Source organism: Octopus bimaculoides, chromosome 12, assembly GCF_001194135.2.
Source record: "Octopus bimaculoides isolate UCB-OBI-ISO-001 chromosome 12, ASM119413v2, whole genome shotgun sequence".
NCBI lineage: Eukaryota > Metazoa > Mollusca > Cephalopoda > Octopoda > Octopodidae > Octopus > Octopus bimaculoides.
The window spans coordinates 61,127,057-61,152,707 of NC_068992.1; the positions used below are offsets into that span (position 1 = coordinate 61,127,057).

The following is a 25,651-nucleotide window of genomic DNA, read 5'->3' on the forward strand; positions in this document are numbered from 1 at the left end:
TATACACGCACTTGTGTATCTGTATTATACACACACGCACTTGCATATATGTATTACACACACACACATATATGGGTATGTGTATTATACACTCACATACATGTGTATATGTATATTACACACACATGTACACACACACACACATGTACACACACACACACATGTACACACACACACATGTATTATACACACACACACACACACACACACACACTGTACATAATCAGTTTACAGGATAATAATTTTTATTAGGAATTGAATCGTACCCTAATTAATTAGAACAAAGATTGGCAGTTATGATTAGATATACATTATGATGGTTTTATTGCCCCTCTTGAGAATTGGCCAGGCTAACTTGATTTCTTTCTAACATGTTCTTTAGAACAAAACAATTCTACCATGTTAAGCAAGTTAAGAATAAGTTTAGTCCAAAAATGTTTCAATTTCCTTACCCCTGTTATTGTTCCCACACCCCCATAATAATTTTTTTTCTTTGTTTTGCATATTATCTTTATTGAATATGATTATAGTTGTTACAAGACCACCATTAATCTATTAGAATTCTAATACTTAACTCATTAGCATTTAAACTGGCTATATCCAGCCCATATATATATATATATATATATATATATATTTTCAAACTGGCTAGATCTGGCCTCTCACACCTACCCTAGAATGTCATTCTGAAAATAAGCAGTCACATCATCAAAATCTCAAAGCTATGAGGTAACGCCTCATTAATTCAAAATGTAAATAAATAAGTTACATCTGACAATGTGAATTCTAATGCTTAAATTCAATCATAAGGTTTCCTCCTGATGTATCAGAGGCCATGTCTCACTCATCCATTCCAATTTTTGGCATGGTTTCTATGGCTGGATACCCTTCATATCACCAACTAATTTACAGATTGTACTGGGTGCATTTTATCATGGCACCAGCATTAAAGAGGCTGTTGTTTTCAACGAGACTGAAATGTCTTCGCTATCTCATTGTTTTCATTTGTTTATTCATTAGTACCGGTGAAGTTTTAGAGCTGCTATTTCTAGCTGGTTAAATGACCATTGGGGCTTCTACTTGGCTTGTTGTGTGTGTATTTTGATCTCAAAGGTGAATAAGACAATTACTGAGGGTGTGATCGTTGCATTGATTTAAGTGTTATGTTGGTTTATAGGTGTGTCTATATTGTCAATAGCTTAATATTTCTTGCTTGTCAGTATCTATCAAAGGGTGAATGATTAGCTCTTTTATTTATGGGTGTTGTAAGAATGGGTGCATCAACGTTCATAGTTTTCACATGAGAATTAGTGGAGTAAGTGAAATGACCCCACCCAGGAATTGGAACTGGGTCAAAGACTTTGCTACCTACTCTAGCTACATACGTGCTTGCCATGTGGTCGGTCTACCCACAGATTCCTACACCCCTCCCCTTTTCTCACACAGCAGTGAGACACAGACAAACAAACACGAAGATAGAGCTGAGATAGATGTAGGAAGAATATAGCGAACGGAGTAGAATTGAAATAGAGAGAATGGAAATAAGGAATATGAGTTTGCTGCTGATTAGGACAAGGTGACATATAAAACCAGATGAAGAACACATCTCTCTGCCTCACACCACTCTCTTTCTTTCTTTCTCTCACATTCTCTCTTCCTATCTCTTATTATTTTTCATTTTCGTTACATTTCCCTCACATCTAACCCATATTGGATAATGTTACACTTATATTTTTATACATACATATACATACTTATGCACAACAAGCAAAAACACAGCTCATATACACATACATATATGCACAATATACACATCACATATGCCCCCCCACCACCACCACCACACACTCTTATGCATGTGCAAATTCTACTTTCCCTAGAAGAAAATATTTCTAGCTTTGCTCTTAAGCAATTCCAGCGTAATAACTTCTAGAGAGAGCATGTAGATCTGAATAAAAGAAATGATTCCACTTTCAACCTATTTAAGTCTTATCAGCTTCAGTGCATCTAGTGCCATACATTTGATCTCACTCTGGTTATTCATACATATTTATCTATCTATCTATCTATCTATCTATCTATCTTTGTCTGTCTATCTATCTATCTATCTTTCTATCTATCTATCTATCTATCTTAATATATTAATTGAATGTTTTACTCCATCCCCTCTTTTTCTCTTACATTTTCGCTTTTTCCTTATGTAGCCATCTCACTGGTGCACTGCATTAAGTATTTTAGTTCCAGTTAACCATCTGATAATATACTATTACCTATTACAATTCAGTGCTCTGCTGTCAGTTTAAGAGACAATTGATTTCCACAACTTGCATAAGCGCACGCACGCACACACATTCAATGAATACACCACACACATACATATACACACACACACAGGTCCCCAGCATAGCTGAAGTCTGAAACCAGTAGGCAGTAAATATACACAAGCTAGTGAGGAAACCACTAGATGGTCATTGAATATACAAGAAATAACAGACAAATATCCATCAATCTTCAGCCTACTTGCTTAAAATAAGGAAGAAACAATGAATAATTTGGTTCTAGACAGAATATTTAACAAAGAAAAAAAAGTCACTAGTGGAATAGAGCTATTCAACAGGGCTGACCTGGGGTTAAGCAAAAGGAATTGTAAATACCAACTTAATGTTCGTCATGTTAGTTTGGTAAGTGAGAAAGCATTGGGGGTATGATCACTTAATCTTAATTCTCCCTCAGCTGGATTGCTACAAGTCCGGTTATGTTCCTTTTGTGTTATGATTAATGCAGAACATACATGAATGAAAAGCAGAGGATTTTTTATGGCCCCTGCATATTCTTGTGATCATTTCACATTTACATAAGAGAAATTACAGTGAAGAATATCTTGAAATATTTTGCCATCAGATGATCTCCTTGCTTCCATCATTCTTACTTGGCGAAACAGCAGACTGCATGAATCACTTATAAGATGTGTGATGCTGTGTGTAATTGTGAATTGCAGGCAGTGAATGTATAATATACACAGTGATTGTGGAAAATTATGCAGGGATTAAGGAGCAACACATTGTGAATAGCTCTTTGGGGTAGCACTGCATCAATTTTTGAGAAAGCCTGAATGTGAGTTGTTTAGAGAATGATTGTATATCAAAAGTATTTGGTCAGTATGTACTGGTGAGATTAATGAAGTTGTTTTAGATATATCCATTGAATTATATTGATTATGTATGTATATTCATAAGCACAGGCATAGCTGCATGGTAAGAAGTTTGCTTTCTAACCTTGCAGTTCTAGGTTTAGTCCTATTGCTTGGCACCTTATGCAGGTGCCTTCTACTAAAGCCCCAGGATGATCAAAGGATTTGGAAACTGAAAGAAGCCTGTTGTGTGTATCTCCTTATCTTGACATCACAGTTGTAAAATGTTTGTCACTGTCATATAAGCAATGTCATTTATTTCCAACATGCTTCAACAAGTCTGGCCATGGAAATAATTGAGGGTTGGCAACAGGAAGGACATTTGGCCATAGAAAATGTTCCTCAATAAACTCCATCTGACCCATGCAGGCATGAATAAGTGGACGTTAATAAGATGATGTCAAGTGAATGATAAACATTACAAGTGCAATATAGATCATAGAAATGTTGTGAGGAAATTTGGATAACTTGTGAGCACGTCAGACACCAAAAGTGGTATGACATAAGGTCAAGAAACATTGAGGTAAAGATACTATATTGCTGACATATGCATCTGGTAATAGTATAGAAATCTCAACCTCACTCCAGATGTTATGATGATGGTGACAGCAATAATGATTATGAAAATAAGTTCCAGTGATATAATATATTTTGTGTAATTTATTTGTGGTGAGTAGTTGATAATGTAAATAAAGAAATAAAACAGAAAATGGAGGTTTAGATGATGTAAGAATCACACCCATTTTTAATAGAAATGAAAGTGTATTTGCATGAAACATCCGTTGAAAGAAAAAGATATGCATGGGAGTGCATTTCATCCACCTCTGTCTGCAATAACTTCAAATGACTTAAGCATCTTACTCAAGTCTTTAACAGATTTTTAATTACTTTCCAGTGTTATACCCACCTACTACCAACCTCACACCACCAAATTCTCAGTGAAGATTTGTCAAATAATTTATTTACTTTGCTCTTTATTTAAGTAATTAAGTGACTCAAATGTTGCTGCTTTCATCTGTAAACTATATTATGAAGCTGGGTGTGTATAATATATATGTGTGTCTGTATGTATATGTGTGTGTGTTTAGGTATGTATATGTGTGTTTGTGTGTGTATGTATATATGTGTGTGTGGGTGTGTTTGTACGCATGTATGCAACTGTGTTTGTTGGATTTCAGAGCAAATCAACTTGCAGGAGAGGGTGGAAGGGAGGGATGTAACTAGTTAGTAACAGTGAAAGAGAGAAATTAAACCAGAGCTTAAAACCAATGAAGTGAGTGAAAGTAGATGACCAGCTTTTCATTGTACTGAATGACATAAGACTGATGAGTAGAGAGATCATGTGACTTGAGAGGGTTGATGCGAGCTGAGGTGGAGTGGAGGAGGGAACTAACAAGAATAAGAGAAAAGACATGCTGGTGCAGAGAGAGAGAGAAAGAAAGAAAGAGAAAAGACAAGTTGCTGCAGTAGTTTATGCTAAGTTTCAATAAAAGTTTTTCTGGGTCTGTTAGCTGCACAGTTATGGTATTTTAGCACAATGCCAATGTCTCTAAGACATCTGTACCTCAAACCATCATCCTATGGCAATGAACTTGTGCTGTTTCCGCCTCTTTGAACCACAAAAAAAAAAAGGAAAAAGGACTGTTCATGTTTAAAAAAAAAAAAATGGGGCTAATGCAGAATTGCACCTCTCCTGGAAAAGTGCATTTTTTAAAATCAGGGTATGAGATGCTTTGGCACAGTTGTTTTGGCGTTGCCAATTCAATGCAGACTCATTCGACACCAGACATTTTACTTATTCTCTCATTTTCTCCTCCCCCCCACCCTCTCTATCCATGTAACCATCTAGTTATGTCTTTATGCATAATCTCTGTCTCTCTCCTCTGTCTCTGCGTGTATACTTTTGCATGTTTGTTTGTCTCCAGCAATCTCAGTCACCAAAAGAGGTTGAATATACCCCATCAGCTGTGCCAAAGCATCAATGCCCAACACAGTTCATCATCTCATCCCAAATAGATTAACCCTTTTTATCTTTTACTTGTCTCAGTCATTAGATGAAAGATATTTTGCTAACATTGTGATGCCTTATTATAGTGAGTGGGTGTGCACACACACACACACACACACACACACACACACACACACACACACACACACACACACACACAATATTATGGTGTATGTGTATGTATGTGACAGAGGGTGATGTTTGTTGATATTTCCCTGTCAGTTACTTTCTAGTAAATCTGCATTGTAGGGGATAAATGGAATCAAAACTCTTTTACTTGAAAAATAAGTAAGATGAAGAATATATATAATGAAATATATATTGGGTCATCCCTTTAAATAATGTGATTTTTTTATACTTCATTTATTCTTCAAAATTAAGATAAACAGTTCTTTTTAATCTAGAATATATATTCTCCTTCATTTTCTATAATGCTTTTCCATCTGTCTGGTAGACTTGCAAGGCCCCTCTTCCAAAATTCACTTGTCCATGATAAAAAATACTCCTCCAGTACTGTTCTGACCTCTTCTACAGAATTCATATTTTTTCTGTCCAAATGATTTTGAAGACTGCGGAATAAATGATAATCAGATGGGGCAATGTCTGGCAAATATGGTGGGTGGGGCATCGTTTCCCATTCAAACTGCTCCAACTTTTGGAATGTCATCCCCACTGTATGTGGCCAACCATTATCTTGATGGAAGACCACCTTTCATCTTGAAACCAAAGATGGTTGTTTTTCTTCTAGCACTGACTGAAGCCATTCAAGCTGCTCACAGTAGTAGATCTCCTTTATCATTTAGTTTGGGTTTAAAAGTTCAAAGTGGACTAAACCTTTCATATCCCATCAAACAGATAACACGTTATGTAGGTGAAGACCTCCTTTAGCCTTTCCCAACCCACTGTCTTCAGCACTTGACATTTTTATAAAGAACCCATTTCTCATCACCAGTCACTATTCAGTCCAAGAAAGGTTCATTTGTGAGATGTGCATAATTAGACTCAGAAAGTTTGTGAGAAACCCATTGACCACCCAATTTGCTTACTTTTCCAATGGCACACAGGTGTCGATGAGTTGTTGAATGACCAAATCCAAGCTTCTCTGCTAGTTCCTCAACAGTTACAGTGGGATTTTGTTCCACCAGGGTTTACAGAATGTCCTTCTCAAGCTCTACAGATCTTCCAGGACGAGGCTTATCTTCTAGGATGTAGTTTCTGGCTCGGAATTTCAAGAACCATGTTGACACTGGCTTACACTTATTGTCCGATCCCCATATACTGCATTAATATTCCTTGCACTTTCTGTTGCGTTGTTGCCTTTATTGAATTCAGTTTAGTAAGCTAACAAAATACATACCATATATAAAGTCTCCTTTGTGTCTACAGCAGAAATATTTACATATCTCCATGCATTAACTTACAATGAAGTAAACTTGTTCATCAGAAGTATCCACAATGGACACACAATGATTAAGATCAGGAAGTTAACTGCTTAAATATTTAACTAGCTATGACTCATAGAGTTTCTTTTTTTTTTTTTAATCTAATGGATTGAGTAAAATTTTCCTCTGAGTAGAAAGTTGGTTTATCTGAATTCCTTACAGCTAAGTGAACTGCTGTACTATTAAGTATACAATCTTAACTCTTTTGTTATTGAGACTACCCTTAGTTCTATGATAAAATCTTCCATCAAAATTCTGCGTTTATGTATATTCCAAGTATTAGCTTAACCCTTTAACATTTAAACCAGCCATACCTGGCCCAAAAATTCTACCTGTCTCAAGGAAACAATGCACTGCTTGGCCCAGGAATTGAATCTATGACTTTCTGCCCATTAGCTACACACCTTAAACACTAGGCTACAGATTGCAAATAGATGAGAAAAATTGTGGTCTATTCATCTCTCACTGAGTTCTGTAATAATTCACATGGATGCAGTTGCTGTCAATAAATTAGTATTTTTAACAACTGAAAACAATGCAGTTCAATAAATCTTCAGAAAGTTTATATAGCAAAATAGTTTATAAGATATTTTTTACTTTGAGCCAGTGTTTGTTGGAAATGCAAAATTAGGTTTCTACATAATGTTAAGGATGTGGTGGAATTTTTGTATACTAGCAGTATGCAATGACTAGTTATTTGGTATGTACCGTGTTAACCTAAATTTTCTTATCAAAGTTTTAGTGCTGTGCATGACAGCGATGATGATAGATAGAGCAACTATTTATGTTATTGATCTTGTCAGTATCAGGAAAATTTTTCTTCTCTTTATGGACCACCTACTTTCTATATATTTATAAGCTATGTATAAGAAATTGAAAAAATATTAACTATTTATAAGATTTTTTAATGCATTGTTTTTGTTCCTTTGTTTTTATGAATGAAATAGATTTGAAAATTTAAGCAACAATGTAGGTTAATGCTGATAGTTAGAACAGTGTTTTGCAGGTGGATATCCTTTCAAATACTAACTTTTGTCTTTTGATCTGCTGCGGAAGCTATGGCAGGTAATGTACTTTGCCTAGGCTAGACTATGTAATCCAGTATCCGGAACATACCCTGTGGATTTTATGTCTGGCTTCTGGCCGTTTAAAAAGCATGTAGCCTAATCAACAAAGCTTTTGTACATTGCTGTTCCGACAACCTATTATCTTTCCTCCCTTCTTCATTGCAACAAGCACTTACTCATTCTCACTTAAAACTCAATGCATCTTTAATTCCCTTGTTTTAAGTCATAATTCAATGTAGAGGAAACACACCCTCTTTGATAAGCCTTACTGCTCCATATCACACGTCTCTGAAGTGGCTGCTAATTAACTGACTCTCCACATATTAAAGAAGTTTACCACTTATGTAGATTATCTCTTAGATACAAGACAATCACTTGGTTTGTTGGAAACTGATAAGTTTGTTGTTTTTTTATATCTTACTGTGCTTAGCTCAAAACCTTTTATGTAAGAACAGGATGAACTTGTTTACTTACTTGACTTGATTGAAAATTCCCTTTTATGCCGGAAAAATAAAACTTAGCCATTTAATAGAGATTAAAAAGTCACGTGTCAGTTTTAATTAAGTTCCAAGTTGATATGATGAACTAAAATCTTGGAAGCAATATGGCTGCAGTCCAGTGAGTGAAACCAAGTAAAGAATAAAAATAAAAAAGGTATTTAAATTTCTGAGGAAAGTTTGTTGTGACTTTATATATTATTATCTTGCAAGTTCGCTTGCCATCAGACTATTTATATACTTGAATAGACTGGTTGTGTAGTTTTGATAATAAAAGTTAGAACTATTTATGTTCTTTGTGCATTGGTGATTTTCTTTCAAGCATGTGTAATAGGATTTTGGGGGAAAGGAAACAGAAGTAGTAATATTCATAATTTTTTTATCAATGCTAATTACCATTAAGGCAGTGAGCTTGCAGAATCATTAGCATGCTGGACAAAATGCTTAGTGGCATTTCATCTGTCATTATGTCACCGAGGTTGACTTAGCCTTTCAGCCTTCTTGGGGGTTGATAAAATAAGTACCAGTCGAGCACTGGAGATGATGTTATCAACTTAACCCAACCCCCGAAATTACTGGCCTTGTGCCAAAATTTGAAACCAATATTAATTATCAGTAAGCTGGCAGAATCATTAGCACTCTGGGCAAAATGTTTAGCAGTATTTCATCTCTCTTTATGCTCTGAGTTCAAATTCTGCTGTTCCTTTAAGTTGAGCACTGAGGTTAATGTAATCAACTTACTCTACTCCCCCAAATTGCTGGCCCTGTGCCAAAATTTGAAACCAACATCATCAGTACATATTAAGTAAAATATCTTCAATTTGAAATTAAAACAAGATAGCCAAGGTGGACACCGTCCACTAGGACTATTTATTTCATTTTATAGTGATGATGATGATAATGGTACCTGATACTTCTTTCAATCATTTTGTTGTGTGAAAATATTTTGTGTATGAAAAACAGTCCAGATGAGGATTACCTTAAATTAAGGTAACTTCTAAATTTTTTCACTTCCTTGAGATTACAAGATTATCAGCTGCAGTCAGGAGTGATGACATCAGTAAATTTATTTATTTTTACAGCAGATTTTGACAAAATCCCTGCTATATTTAGATAGCCAATCAAATGAATGTTTAGAAAGTATTTCTTAGTGAGATGGAAGTGGTAAGAATTTCTTCAACCTCACCTTGCTCTTGCATACCATTCTTTTTTTGGCAATGGCAATCAGTCTAAGCAAAAGATGGTGTAACTACCCCTCCCCCATTGAAAAGTAAAACAAACAACTAAAAGTGGTTAATAATAATGATTCATGGCTTATCTGTAAGTTTACATGCTTAATAATGGAAGCAAATGTGATTGAGTGGTGTTCATTACTTTCTCAGTGGCATTATCAATATAATTGAAGTAAACTTCAACTAAAAATTTGATAGTAGTTACTGATCTTCTCACTGACAACATTCTCCTTTATAATTAAGCACAGGGCATTTTTCTGGTAGGGATATCTAGGCAATTATATGCACACACGCACACACATGAGCATACACTCATAGAGAGAGAGAAAGCTATTCAAACATACATGCATTTATATATTTACACATACATATGCATGCACATATGCACACTCATATATAGCTACATACACTCACATATGCATGCACATACATCTACACATACAGGCATACACATACATACATACACACACACAATTTACATTCAGTAAATGCCTCACCTCTGGAGCTCTGGAAACCAAAGATGACAATGGCAGCATATTTGGATTCAGGCATCAACTTAAATACTATGATAACATCCATTTTGGCACTGTGTCAGCCATACCATCAAATATTACTACTACTAATAATAACAATCCTTTTGTATTTCTGTGGGCAAAATTAAGGAATCCTTTATTATTACAAGGTTATATTGTGCAAACAAACTAGCTACCTAATCTATTTTCACAGAAACTGCTCACCTGTTTTAGTATATTTACTATATTCATATATGAATATAATACAAATATTATCATAAATTGCATAAAATGAAAAGAAAAGCACACTCAATGTAAGTTATAGAGTAAGAATACTTTTATATTATCAAGCAATATACTACTCTTCCTTTCTCCCTCTCAAATTATTTTTCACTAATTCTCATTCTACCTTTTTACCACTAACCTAGAATCTATGTATCTCCAGCATTAAAGAGGCTTGGTGCTTCCAGCCAATATTTCTTTGTAGCTTATCCTGCTAGTCACAGAGGATTCTTTTCACTGGACAATAGAATATGCAATGAGTTTCCCACTGGACTGAATTGAGGTACTAATATTGTGCCAGGCCATTGGGTTATTTCTAGATTTTAGATGGGTACCACCATTCTCTGAAGTAGCTCTATAAATAGAACTAGACTAGATGTAGTGTTTGATGTCTACCGTATTTTATAGTGAGTGATATGAAGAAAAAATATAAGTAAACTGAAGAAAAAAGTATCACAATTAAGACTTTATTCATGAACAAGTAATTAAGTTGAATGATTCTCCCAAGCCACCATTCTTTAACAAGTTATAATTCTTTGGAGGGTTAAACAATTTTGGATGAAATTAGTGTGACCATTAACATAATGAAAGTATAAAAATAAGCCAACAAATAATTACAACTATAATTAAATGGAAATTTTAGAATTATTCAACTATGTGTTCAAATCAGCAGGATTTATTTCCCTACTCGTATAAACATTGTCATATTAAGTCTCTTGGCTGAAAGCATATTTATTGAAATTTAGATATAGCTAATGCTCTGCTATGAAAAAAATTTCTGAAAGGTTTTACAAGCAACTTTTTTTCTCTCCACCTCCACCCATACACAAATACAGATAAATTGATGATTTCTTTTGAATTATGTCGTGTCTTTTAAAAGTGATATTTTATGTTTATTTGGAATGGAAATTTAGGTTAAACACATTTAGATGACATCAAACCTTGTTGGTGTTTATTAATGTAACACATCTGTCACCAGGCTTATTTGCAAACTAGTTCTTTCATGCCAAACTGTTTTCATTCAGGTATTGTTTGCAAGAAAACTGCATTAGTTTGCTTCTTCAAGAATAAAATGCCACCTTTTAGATTTTACTTCAATCGGCCCTTGGATTTAAGTGTATAAATGTATGACACATAAATGAAATGAAAGATAGAAAAAAACCGACACATCTATTAAATAAATAAATAAATTTTTAACATTAATAACATTATTTAGTAATTTTATCATTCATTTATATATTTTTGTCCCATTTTTGGTTATAGGAACTATTTTTCTTTTGTATATTCTTTGTATAGCTGATTACTGATTTAACAGAAGATAGTTTTATATCAATGTTTGTAATCCTCTATAGAGATCATTTCTAACCTAGTTTTTTAAAACTGTCCAAAGAGAAACAAACAAACGAGATGTTTGATTTCAAGAATTTTTAGATATGAATGAATCTTTTATTATATTTCATTCATTGGACTGTGGTCATGCTGGGGCATCACTTTAAAAGGTTGCATCAAACAAACTGACCTCATTATGTATTTTTTGTAAAGTCAGGTGCTTATTGTATTGGTCTGTTTTGCCAAACCATTAAATTATGGAGACATAAACTAACACCAATTACCAAGCAGTTGGGGAGGGGTAAACACAGACAGAAACAAATATATACATATATATTGTGTACACACACTTGGAGAAGCTTCCCCACTTCTCGAAAATTCACTCACAAAGCATTGGCTGGCTCAGGCTTGTAGTATGACATTTTCCCAAGGTGCCATGCAGTGGGATTGAATCTAAAATCATGTGGTTGTAAAGTGAATTTATTGTTTTTATTTACGTGCTAGCACCATGTAAAAGGCACTCATGCTTGCATCATGTAAAAAGCACCTGTGCTGGCACCACATAAAAAGCATCCAGTACAATCTGTAAAGTGGTTGGCAAAAAACAGACAACTGGAGCCTGGTGCCACTCTCCTGCTTGCCAGCCCTCGTCAAACAATCCAACCATTAGCAACATGGAAAATGAACATTAAATGATATTGATGATTTTATTTTGTTCTTGGTTTTAAAATTTCCTTCCAAACACGCTTCATCATCACTTAAACATGTCTTCCATACTGCCATAGATTGGACAGTTTGACATCCAACAAGCCAGATGACTGTTCTGCGTTCTAATGTCTGTTTTGGCAAGGTTTCTATGGCTGGATGTCCTTCCTAATGCTAACCACTTTACAGAGTGCGCTGGGGTTTTTTTTTTTTTTTTGTACCAGTGCTAATGAAATCAAAGTAACTTGCAAAACAAAAAGTCTCCTCAGCGTAGTGGAAGGTGTAATAGTGTGATGTGGCTTCATGGCTGGGGATGAGAGGCTAAAGTATGAAAGAGTTTGAAAGTATGAAAGGCATTCACTATGTTGTATTATTTCAAATATATAATCTTTTGTAAAATTGAACCTGAACTGAAAGTTCTTCAGTTATTCCAGATGTTCTAATTACTGTCTCAATTTCTCTTTTTACAGAAAGACTCAACAGGACAATGGCTGCTCGACCAAGTGTGTCAACGCCTAAATTTGATCGAAAAGGATTATTTTGGTCTTCGATATGTAGACATGGAAAGACAAAGAGTAAGTTTCAAAAATATTTAATATTTTCAGTTTTATTTGAACTAAAACAAAATGAAACACCATTAAGTCAGCATAGACATATAATCATGGACACTCATACATACATACATATATACATACGTGCATACATACATATATACATGCGTGCATACATACATATGTACATGCACTGAGAACTGTAATAGTTTGTTTTGGTGATGTTGATTAGGGGTTAGTTAATGGAGGTGGTGGTAGTTTTTGTTAGTAGTAAAGATCTGATGGTAAACAATTTGTTTTCTGAAATTTATAAAAAGAAATCCATTTGATTTAATACCTGCATCTTAGTGCAATTAACTGTCGTCACTACCAACAACAAACAACAGCCATCGCAAAAACAATTACCACCATGAAAAATAAAAGCATCACCATTTGCCATTATCATCACTTCTTTTTTCTCTTTTCACTCTCTCCTCTTTTCTCTCCTCCTTATAAGTGAATTCCCTTAATGTGACAAAAGGTAGATAAGAATGTTCTTTCATATTCATAGCAATAAGGATGGTATGGTCTATGGCTCAGGCAAGCTAGATTATGACAAAATATAGCTTATATATATATATGTATATATATATGTATATATATATATATATATATATAAAGTAATTAAGATTCAGTTGAATTAGGCACTTAAGTTGAAGCACCAAGTCAGTCTGGTATTATCCGCACAACTTGAAGTAAGGTGAATAAAATCAAAGTAAGTAATGAATGATAAGGAAGTAGATAATATTTGGAAATGAATTATAACCTTATGACTCCCACTGTGTTCCATGCGACTCTATAAATAAATTGTGGTCTGTTCTTTTGCTGTGTTAAGATATTTAAGGAAAATTATATTAATGTATCTTTTCTGTTGAAATTCCATACCTGTGCAGCTGAAGATTGCACTGCATTTGAAATTGATGTAATGATTGCATTTCTCAATCAAATGGAGCTGCTTGAAATGTACTGCATTACTACTTGAAACCCTATTATTTTGATTTTGTGTGTGTGTGTGTGTGTGTGTATATATATATATATATATATATATATATAAATAAAATATGGGAATATATAGGTTCTTGTGACTCACTGCAGTGACAATGTTCACCATCCTCCAATATATATTGGGTTTTAAACATTAGTCTATGAAAAGATTTTATCTCTGACAATTCCATAGCTTTATGCCTTCTAATGGTGTGTATACATCTAGTATTACACACATGTATATAACAAAAGATTTTCTTAAATTAAAAATCACTAATTATATAAAAAAGCAAATTTGTTTTAAATGGAGATTAAAACAACCCTGGATGAAAAGAAAATTTTGTGTGAGGGTTATTCATTGTTTGCAGTTTTTCAAGCAAGCATGTTATAAAATAATCTGTATAGAATATAATTTAAGGTCTTAGAAGCTTACACTAAAGCTTAAGTGTCTTGGAAAACTTGTTCATAATTTCATTTTAGACATGTATGATTAATAAAAGACAGAGAAAATAATAGTTTCTGTCTTTTTGCAAATGGTTAACTCCTAACCATGTAAATTAGCCATATCTGCCCTAAATATTCTGTTTTAAATTACAACTGACCTCTCATACTTACCCTATATCATTCTAAAATAAGCAATCACATCATTGAAATCTTGAAGTGACAAGATAATACATGATTAATTCAAAACAGTGTGAAAGAATAAGCAGTACATTTGACAGAGTAATCTGAATGTTAAAGAGTCTAACTTTTAAACAAGGATTAAAAAAAAAAGAGACTTTGTTTGGAGAGTACCAAAATAATTTTTATTTGATCTCTTGTCTGCTACAAAGCATAAAGCAAAGAAACACTACTCTCAATCTATTGGAAAGATTTTGATATACTACTGTAGTCTAAGAAAAACACTTTTCAAATACACACTTGAGACCTTCTCTTCCCTGCCACACCTTTGCCACGGCGCTTAGTTGTATTTTCCCATTCACCTAAGTACAGCTAGCTTGCATGTTGCTTGAGGGGTGGTAAACACCTGACACGGAACGTATCTCTAAAAAATCATGACTGAGATATATTATAGAGAGTCTGGTTGTGTATGCTGTAGGGATGTGGTATTGGTGGGGGTTAAATATCTCAGAAGCCATGTAAAAGTATGCAAAACTCTTGAGGTATAATGTAGTGTGTGGGTGTGGAATGCTGTAAAGTGGTGGTGGTGGTGGTGGTGGTGGTGGTATATTCATCAGAAGCCTGCATCCATATGCAAAAATCTTGATCTAGATATAGAGCAGAGCAGGGATCAGCAATATTATTTGTAATGGCCTATATTTGTTTATTTTTTGTTTTTATTTATTTATATATATTTTTGTATTTACTTGTGCCCCTTATGCATGTTATATCATATCTTACATAAGGAAACATCCCTGTGTATCCCCTCCCTTTCTTCCATCACTAGCAATGTTGATGTAAGCAAAAATGAAGAACTCATATTATGAAAGACTAAATGCCATTAACTGTTCTTCATTGCCATTGCTATCATCAATGTCCACTTTTCCATGCTTGTATGGGTCAAACAGAATTCAGTGGGGCTGATTTTTCTGTGGCCCAATGCACCTTCCTTTCATCAAACCTCACTTGTTTCCAAGCAAAGTAGTATTTTACCATTTCCCCTTAACCTGACCTGTTTTCACAGACATTACTATGTGGTTAAGAAGTTTGCTTCACAACCAAATGGTTCCAGGTTCAATCTCACTGCAAGCACCTTAGATAAATGCCTTCTGTTATAGCATGGACTGACCAAAACCTTGCAAGTGGATTTGGTAGATGGAAACTGAAAGAAGTTCATACATATATGTGTGTGTGTGTGTGTGTGTATGTGTTGTGCATGTATGTACACTCTTGTCTTGTTATCTAATGATAATGAGTATCACTGATGTACAAGCGATGTTCATTTCCATGGAAAACATGTTTGGCCATGGGAAGCAATATCACCTTGCTTGGAAACAGGTGAGGTTTGGTGACAAGAATGGCAATCCGAGCATAAGAAAAAAATCTGCTTCAACATATTCTGACTGACTCCTGCAAGCATAGGAAAGTGGGCATTAAATGATGAGACAATTTCATGGTGGTGAGCTGGAGAATCCTTAGCAAGCTGGTCAAAATGCTTTGTGATATTTCATCTGTCCATATGTTCTGAGTTCAAATTCAGCTGAGGTCAACTTTACCTGTTGTCCTTTTGGGGTCAGTAAATAAGTACCAGTTGAGTACTGTGGTCGATGTAATCGATTTAACCCCCTCCCCCAAATTTCAGGCCTTGTGCTTTTAGTAGAAAGGATTAACAGAATTGTTAGCAAGGTGGGCAAAATGCTTAGCGGTATGTCTGCCGCTACAGTCTGAGTTCAAATTCCACTGAGGTTGACTTTGCCTTTCAACCTTTCGGGGTCGATAAATTAAATACCAGTTGAGTACTGGGGTCAGTGTAATTGACTAGCCCCATCTCCCATAATTTCAGGCCTTGTGCCTATAGTAGAAAGGCTTATTATTATTGTTATTGTTGTTAAATCAATAGTCTTCTTAAGTAGCAGTTTGCTATCATAATATCTTGAAGGGTAATGATCTCCACTAGGATGATCACAATTTTTACTGTATGAAAGCGAAAATCTAAGTAGTGACCAAATGACCCTCTTAGGATAAATGGAAGCTTGTCACAGATTCTGAAGTCTTATGATTCATAATTATCCTGTGTGTAAGAAAAAGAAATAAATGTATGCCGTTGGTAATAGAATGAGGTCAGTCTACAGATTACATCTTGAAACTGAGTTAGTGGTTTAACAAGTATTTTGGTCATAGACAATACAATCCTGTGATGACATATAAATATACAATGAGTTGTCAGCACCTCTTCTGTTATATTATATTGATACTGATTAGCTGCATTTCTTATTTTCCATCATATTTAGTAATTTAACCCTTTAACATTCAGATTACACTGTAAAATGTAATGCTTATATATCAACATTATTTTGAATTATTCATACATTATCTTATAGCTTTAAGATTTCAATTATGTTATTTCTTTAGTTTTAGAGTGACTTTGTAGAATAGGTGTGAGTGGTTGGATCTTATCAGTTTGAACATAAAACAGGCTGGATATGGCTGGTTCAAATGCTAAAGGGTTCACCCCTATTGAAACCAACTCTGTTGAGACTGCTCTTGGTTCTACAATACGAACATCTTATTTTAAAATGATCTAAATTAAAACTGTTCATATTTATTTCATTTTTATTTTTGTTCCAAACATCAGTTTAATAATGACAATAACAATTATTTTACTAAGTTCTTCATTATATTCAAAAATAATTGATACAAAGATGTAGTTTAACAGAAATATGGTAACAAAAAGGTTTATACACAGACATACATGCACATCTAAATGACTTATATTTTAGATATCCAAACACTTCACTCCAACTGAACATTATATTTTATTTCTACCCCATCTACTCCATCTCACACCATTCTACCCCATCTTAGTCCCCATACAAACTAGATGTAAATCCTCCTTTACTTTCTTACAGACTTTCACTCAAATATCCCCCCACACACACACACAAACCCTCCCCCACCAAGAGCTATATTTATTAAGATAGGTATCTCTTCAGAAATTGGTGATTTACTATAATAGCTGCTAGCATTGCAGCTGCATGTATATATATATATATATATATATATATATATATATATGTATGTAATATAGACAAATACATAGATGTGTGCACATGCACACATCTGTAATTTATTTTCACTTTATTTTATAATAGTCCTAGATTTGTAGGAATACTATATTACTATATTATATCTCTTTACCATATGTTAGTAGAGAGAAAGAGAGCAGCAGCAGCAAACCAAAACTAGCTTGGGAAAGCATTTGATGTGACTGATGGGTGCATACAAATACACTTGTCGTATCTTGAATAGGTGTGCAGCAAACCAGGCCTGTTGGTGTTGCTAAACAGCATTTCCTCTTCCTGTATGTAGGTATAGTTGTGTGGTTAAAAAGTTGGGTTCATAATCACATGCTTCTTTGTCTGAGCCCATTGTATGCCTCCTTGGTGGATGATGGCATCACACACACGCATGCGCACACACACACTTTATAAGTTTAATGAAGATTGTTTTTTAAACAAGAAAGCTAAAAAGAAAGAGAGACATGCTTTTACCAAGACCCTTTTCTCTGATAGACCTTTAATAACATTTGAGTAGACATACAAGAGCAGAAAGAAAAGTCAATTCTAAAAATTATGGATTAACTGCTTAGATTTTCAAAGCCAAATGGCATAAGACAGAAAGTGGAAACACACCCATTCACTCTTTTCTGTTTTAATATCTGATATTAATTCTAAGTAAAACTTATGTAAAAAGTGAGTAAGTTAAACCAAATTGGTAATGGATAAAGAAAAATTCAATTTGTGGGTGTAATTTTAATGGAATCAGAAAGATGTATATAGTATGAACCATTTTATAGGATTAATACAGTGTTTCTTTGGTGAATAACATTGGAATACCAACATAACTATAAGATGTGTGTGACCCAAAGGTTAGGGTGGTCAGTTCATGGTCATAAGGTCATGAGTTCAGTTTCTGGACATGGTAACGTGTTGTGACTTTGAGCAAGGCTTTTCATTTCACATGGCTGCAGTCAGTTGTCAGGAGCACTAGCCAGGGTGCAGGTGCAGCCTCTCTCCTTCCAGCTGTCACATCTTGGATTTTATGCTGGGTCAAGTATGAGAGGACTGAAAAGGGTGTCTGTATCTGCTCATGATTATATATACATCTAAAACAATTAGCACAAGCATAATGCATGTTACCAAGTTCTACTCACTTGTGAGTAACACCTTGGTAACATGTACTATTTACAAGCAGCATTACTGAAGTGTTGACAAATTTTATAGATGAATAAAAAAAAAAAACTGTTAACTATGATTGATTTTAATTGTTCTTTTCTTTTTATTAAGTTTAATTGGTTTGTTTTTCATCAGCAATAAATTTATAGTACTATAATTAAGAATTCAAAACTCTCTACAGCCATTGTGTTTTCATGTTTTCTTGTATGAAATGAATACTGCTTTCCACAATCAATGTGGCTGATAACGTACATCAAATTCAATTTATAGTTCAGTGGTAAACAGCAGTAAAATCAATATACAACCATTAAAAACTTATTGAATTACACAAATGAAAGATGTGTGAACTCTCAAAGCTGTAAACATTAGTTAATCAAAGTCTAATCTGAATGCAGAATGGTTTTGTGAGGGACTTCTGTAAATTTTTTGTCTAAATTCTAGAAAAGATCATTTCGCTTTATGATAATGAAATTGTTTCTGTCTCATGCTCTGAACTTCAAGATTATTCATGACTGCCCTTAGAAGAGTAAAGTCTTGTGGCTTTAGTGGTTAGTGTTGAAATCCTGGTTGCAAGGTTGTGGTTCTGATTCCTGAACTGAGCAATGCATGGTGTTCTTGAGCAAACCACTTCATTTCATGTTGCTCCAGTCCACTCAGCTGATAAAAATAAGTAACCCTGTTATGAACCAGCATACTGTTCAAGGAGGAATGTTGTGATCTTGGTTACTTACATGCCATGGAAACTGAACAACCAACCCTGTGAATTGTAGAACTCGAGACACTACTTACTATCTGGAAGAACTACAAGAATTGTCTCTTCTGTCTCACACACAGCTTGTAGATTTCTCCAGGTAGAAAAGGGAAATGGCTTTTGCAGTGATATTTGTATTGTGAAGTCTTATTCAGTGAATAATACAACTTCCTTCAGTGCAGTTGCACTAACTCTGCACTAGTTAACAGTTCTTCAAAAGCTTCAAGATAAAATGCTAATTAGCTAGCAAGCAAGCACAGCCACTTGAGCAATGAAAATTGTCACAGCTTTACGTAAACATGTACACATCTGATGAAACACAATAATCAAAACAGTAAACTTGTCTTGTAATTTCCTGGGTTTCTGCTTTCTAAGTGTTGCTCATCACATTAGTGGGCTTTTTGCATAGTTTCTTTTCAAATGACAATAATTTTTAAAGTCATTCTGATATTTTTGTTGACGAGACAATGGAATAGGGACAGAGAGTGAAAATGAAAAAAAGAGGGAACTTTTTTTCAATTTCTTTCTAAGTGCTTTTCTTCCTATTTCATTTCTATACCCTTTCTTTTATTTTCTCTTTCGTTCTCTCTCTCTCTCTCTCTTTCAAGCTAACTCTTTCTCTTTTGATTCAGTTAATCTCTCTCTATTCTACTGTATTTTTTCAATCCCCTGCTCTCTCTTTATCTCCTTATTCTCTCTCTTCTTCATCTGTCAGTTTTAAATTCTATTTGGTATCAAATTTGCCATAGAAATTCATATCTAACCATAAACTAGTTAACAAATGTGGGACAACATATGCAGAAACACATATAAATACACACTCTCTGCAAAGAAGAAAGAGTACTTAATCACAAAGAAATGATACTGCTGAGGTTACTCTTCCATGTTACTCCAAGTTTTATGGTTCTTCGTTGGTTATGCAAGAAAGGCTGTATTACAGAGTATAATATTTTTGGTGAATATTCTGGACATCAGTGTTGCCCAGGATAAGATAAGTGTGAAGTCTTTATAAATAAAAATGTGTTGAGAGTGATTCTGGTACACCAGGATCCATTTGAGCAGCAAATGGTCATTAGGATAGGACAAAAAGATGTCTTTTGAGATGCCTCTGTACACTTTTTAATCTAGGTTGCTAGTGATGTGATTAATTGGACTATAACTTTGAGCTGCCTCTGCCCCACTTTACAATGCTCTGAAGAAGGTTGTGATTCAGTTACTCACCAGGGAAACATTTTCCTTATATCTCATCATCAGATCTAAGCTTATTGAACTAAGACTATTCATTGACATCACTCAGTGAAGTTCCGATACAGTGGAGCCTTGGTTTATGAACACCTCTCATCACAAACAAATCAGTTTATGAACAGTTTTTTGAACATAAAATGTCTTGCGTAAAGAATAGTGTCTTGAGCAATGAACACACAAGCCAGTAACAATGGCTATCAACAAGCTGGGAGTATCAGTCGGAGACTGTCAGTTGCTGTCTAGATTTCATTCAGTGCATATCCCTGCTTGAATTCACTGTGCCTTCTCTTGAATTTCCTATGCGAAAAATGACTTTGGTTTACGAACATTTCAGGTGACAAACAGCCTTCAGGAACAAATTTAACTCATAAACTGAAGTTCCACTGTATATGTGAATCCTGGTGAATTCCAGGCATATTTTTCAGTTTTACAAGGTAATTTCATGGCTATCTTTTTGCAAGCCACACACCCATTTAGCTTTAACCTCTTGAGCAATCTGTGAACTGTTCTCACCAGGAATTTGACTCTGTTCTGCATGTCCAGAGTATTAAGCGTGTACAGACATTCAGGAGATGTTGCTGCTATTATTATTATCAATGTGATGATGTGGCAAAATTGTTAGCATGCTGGATAAAATGCTTAGTATCCTTTCATCTGTTTTTACATTCTGGGTTCAGAATGTAAAAACCATATGTAGGGGGTTGATGTGATCAACTAGCCCTCTTGCCCAAAATTTCAGACCTTGTGCCTTTAGTAGAAAGAATTATTATTCCAATAGAAATTGTAGAGACCAAATATATGTTGGTGCAGATTCAAAAATTGTGATAGTACTCCAGTGCAGGTCTAATATTATGCACCTCTATACTTAACTCCACATGTCTCTATGATACCACAAATGCTCTTGAATAAAGCATGAACAATTCTCGCATCATCCTATTTCTCTTTTGCCCACTATTTAAAATTTTGTCTTGAACCAACATGAAATAAGTTGTTATTATGTGTTCTACATTAAATTCTTTTCTTTATTTCTACAGCATTGGTTGGATCCTATCAAAACAGTTTACAAACAGTTAAAAGGTAAAGTAAATTTACTTCTTGACATTTCTTGTTTCTATGAACTGTTGCTAGGAGAGGGTTTCTATTTAGTTTTGATGTTTTTGAAATTATTATTCCATCTTAACCCCACCATCACAAAATTAATTTACTGCTTCTGGTTAATAGGTTATGGCCATGCTGGAGCACTCACCATTTATATTTCTCTTTCTACATTTTACTTTCCTTTTTCATTCTCTTTCCATCTCGATTACCTCCATTGCCACCCATTTTCCTTATATTTGTTCATCTTTTTTCTTTTTTTTTTTCATTTTCATTCTATCATAATTTTATCAAATTTCATCATTTTATTACAAAATTCTGTTAAAGGTCAACTATGTATTTTATCTTTCTGAGCCCAATTTTGTAAGGCATTGATTAGTTAAAGTATCAGTCCAGGGACAGAGTTAAATTTAACCGACTATGCATGTGCTTGTACCTGTGTGTGTATGTATGTGTGTGTGTGTGCGTGCGTGCGTGCATGCGTGCATGCATATGTGAAGTAATATATATATATATATATATATATATATATCATTACTATCATTTTAATGACTGCTTTTTTAATGTTAGTACGGGTCATGCAAGCGATATTTCTGAAGCCAGATGCCCTTCCTGTTACCAAATTGTTTCACGGGAAGATACTATTTCCACTTGTCTTTCAAAAGAGGAGCCATTCAGATGCTGGACATGTTTGTGTGACAGATGTAAACAATGTTAAGACCAAGTGGATCCACTCACCCCCTCCTACACACACACATACCTGATACACTTCTGTATAGTTTGTCAGTTCCACTCATAAAGTATTATGAGTGCCTGAGATTATAGTGGAAGACACTTGTCCACATGGTCAACCAGTGGGAACAAACCCAAACCATGAAGTTTGCATCTCCTTGTCTTGTCCTCGTGCAATACTTGTAAATGAGCTTCACCATCATAAAAGCAGTGTTGTTTGCTTTCAATCTTCCAAGAAAACATGTCTGACCATAGAGAAATATTACTGTCTCTTCAAATTGCCTTATCTGACTGATGCAAGCAGGGAAAAATGATAATTAAAAAGATGATTACGATAATATATATGAACAGATTGATGGATAGATGTGTGTGGTAATGTATATGTAAACAACACTGCTTTTATGATGGTGAAGCTCATTTACAAGTATCACATGATGTCAAGACAAGGAGATGCAAACCTCATGGTTTGGGTTTGTTCCCACTGTTTGACTATGTATATATACTTGTATATGTATGTATGTATGTATGCATGTGTTTGTATATATGTGTGTGTAGTATGTGTATGTGTGTATATATATATATATTGACCGTTGACTGAACACTATTCAATTTTTTTTCTCCGTGTTTTTCTCCTTGTCTCCGTATTCTTTCTGTTGAAGAGCGTAGCCCGAAACGTCAAAGACTTTCCGTATTCCCGAGCGTCATACTAATATATACTTTTGTTATTTACACCACCTGTCCTCGTCTGTTGTTATTTTTTGTATATTCTCCCATATATATATATATATATATATATATATATATATATTCAATAATAGGACGAATTCTTTTACAAGAATTTATCAAGTAGCTAGCATGAAAAAAACCTCATAAGGGAAAAAATCCATCATTTATTCCCGAAATATATATTTATATTTATGAATATAATTATATAAATATAATGCCCTTATATAAATATAAATATATATATATACATGTTGCATGAGACTTATGGATCAATACCTGAAAAAATTCCTTTCCATAATACAAACTTAGCAAAGTAATTTTTGTGGAAGACTAGCAGTTACTTTGCTGGTCTATCTCCTCCCCATCTATACCAGTTTCTCTTGTTCATAGCACCGATGTTGTCTAAGATAAAAGAGATTTCAGTATTGATTGGAATTGGTGCTGACACATTTTGTAATCTGAATTTTATAAGCTGTAATAGGGAAACGGTAAGATAACCCAGTCTAGTTCTCTAACAGTTTCACCAATCAACAACTTTAGATCAGGTATTTTATTTATCAACACCAAACATCTAGAAAATGAAGTCGGCTTCAGTGAGATTTGAACTCAGAACAAAGGGAGCCATAAAAAATATTGTATTTTTCCTCAGACACTCCTGACAAGCTCTCAATTTATCTTTGTGTGTATATGTATTTTCTCATCATCATCTTGGAGTGTTTGATAAGATCTGATGAGTCGGGGAACTGCATTGTGCCCTTGTTTTGCCTTAGCATGGTTTCTATAGTTGAATGCCATTCCTAATGCCAACCTTTCTTTAGTGTATTGGGTGCTGTTTATGTGGTAGAAGCACTGTGTATGCCTATAATGCATATATGTGTGTTCTTGTGCACATATAACACCATGATGTGTGGGGTAGGGTGTGACCCTCAGCTCCTGAGAAAAGTTGGCTGTAAGGGCACCATCATGACATACAGCCCTTTCTGGGAATTTTAAACCTGGTGGAGTCCATCCCTTTTTAGGTCTGATTGCAACCGATTTCTTTCAGAGAGAAAGAGAGAGAGAGAGGGGGGTGAGAGGGAGAGAGAGAAGAATAAACCCTAATACGTAACTGGTACTTTAATTATAGACCATGATTGGATGAAAAGCAAAGTTGACCTTGCCAGGATTTGAAATCAGAGGGTAGAGAGCAGGAATGAATACTGCCAAGCATTCTATTCAATGCTCTTAGCACTCTGCTAATCTACCACCTCATCATTTGTGTAGTTGCTCATGTTTTTACATTATTGTATTTGTATTGAAACGGTATCTCTTTGTTGGCTATCTGATAAATGAAATCATTTAAAATAATAAATGATATATATGTGTGTGTCTGTGTGTGCATATATATATATATATATATATATATATATTTACAGGTATATATTTATAGGTATTGGATATGTGTCTATGTATGTGCATATGTATGTGTATATATATATATATGTGTGTGTGTGTGTTTGTGAGTGTGCATGTATATATATGTACACACATGCACATATATATTGTAATATTTGACATTTTAATTTAAAAAATTTTTTTTTTTCAGATTAATTGTTTACTTTTTATAAATATTCCAGTTAATATTTATTTTGAATCCTGAAAGGTTTACTTTCTCTCTCTTAAAATTGTTTTTGATATAATATTTAATACCATTTAATATATTTCACTTTTTAGCATTGTCTCTTAGCTCACTCTTCACCCCTCCCTCCCTCTTTCTGTCTGTCTGTCTCTTTCTCTCTCTCTCTCTCTCTCTCTGCTTCATTTTTGCCTTTCACTCTTCAGTGTTTTAAAAAAACTTTCTGACAGATACAGCTATTTGCGTCTCTATGACTTGTTACAGGAAGATGCCCATCTTCTAACTGTTAAGTTTCTATGTGCTTGTTTTTTCAGGTTAACAATCAACTACATCATCGAGCCTGGTAGATGTGCTGAGACGTTTTTTTTTTATGTGTCTATTTGTAATTGTATGTGGATGTGCTGTATACATATGAGTGTTTAAAGAAGAATGTATATATATAATGTATATATATATGTCATCATCATCATCATCATCGTTTAACGTCCGCTTTCCATGCTAGCATGGGTTGGACGATTTGACTGAGGACTGGTGAAACCGGATGGCAACACCAGGCTCCAGTCTGATTTGGCAGAGTTTCTACAGCTGGATGCCCTTCCTAACGCCAACCACTCAGAGAGTGTAGTGGGTGCTTTTACGTGTCACCTGCACGAAAACGGCCACGCTCGAAATGGTGTCTTTTATGTGCCACCCGCACAAGCCAGTCCAGGGGCACTGGCAACGATCTCGCTCGAAAATCCTACAGGAGCCAGTC

General features: G+C 34.6%; 1 protein-coding gene across 11 annotated transcripts in view; it reads left to right on the forward strand.

Moving 5' to 3' along the window:
* Positions 1–25,651, forward strand: part of LOC128246976 (FERM domain-containing protein 5-like) — a 276,439-nt gene that overhangs the window by 96,310 nt on the left and 154,478 nt on the right. For all 11 annotated transcript variants that reach the window (XR_001409851.2, XM_014920490.2, XM_014920484.2 and 8 more), the window contains exons 2-3: positions 12,735–12,839; positions 21,764–21,806. Coding sequence is in view for 10 of the 11 variants with exons in the window: in XM_014920490.2 (XP_014775976.1) it covers positions 12,735–12,839; positions 21,764–21,806 (148 nt within the window). In the remaining variant the exon portion in view is untranslated. The remainder of the gene's footprint in view (positions 1–12,734; positions 12,840–21,763; positions 21,807–25,651) is intronic.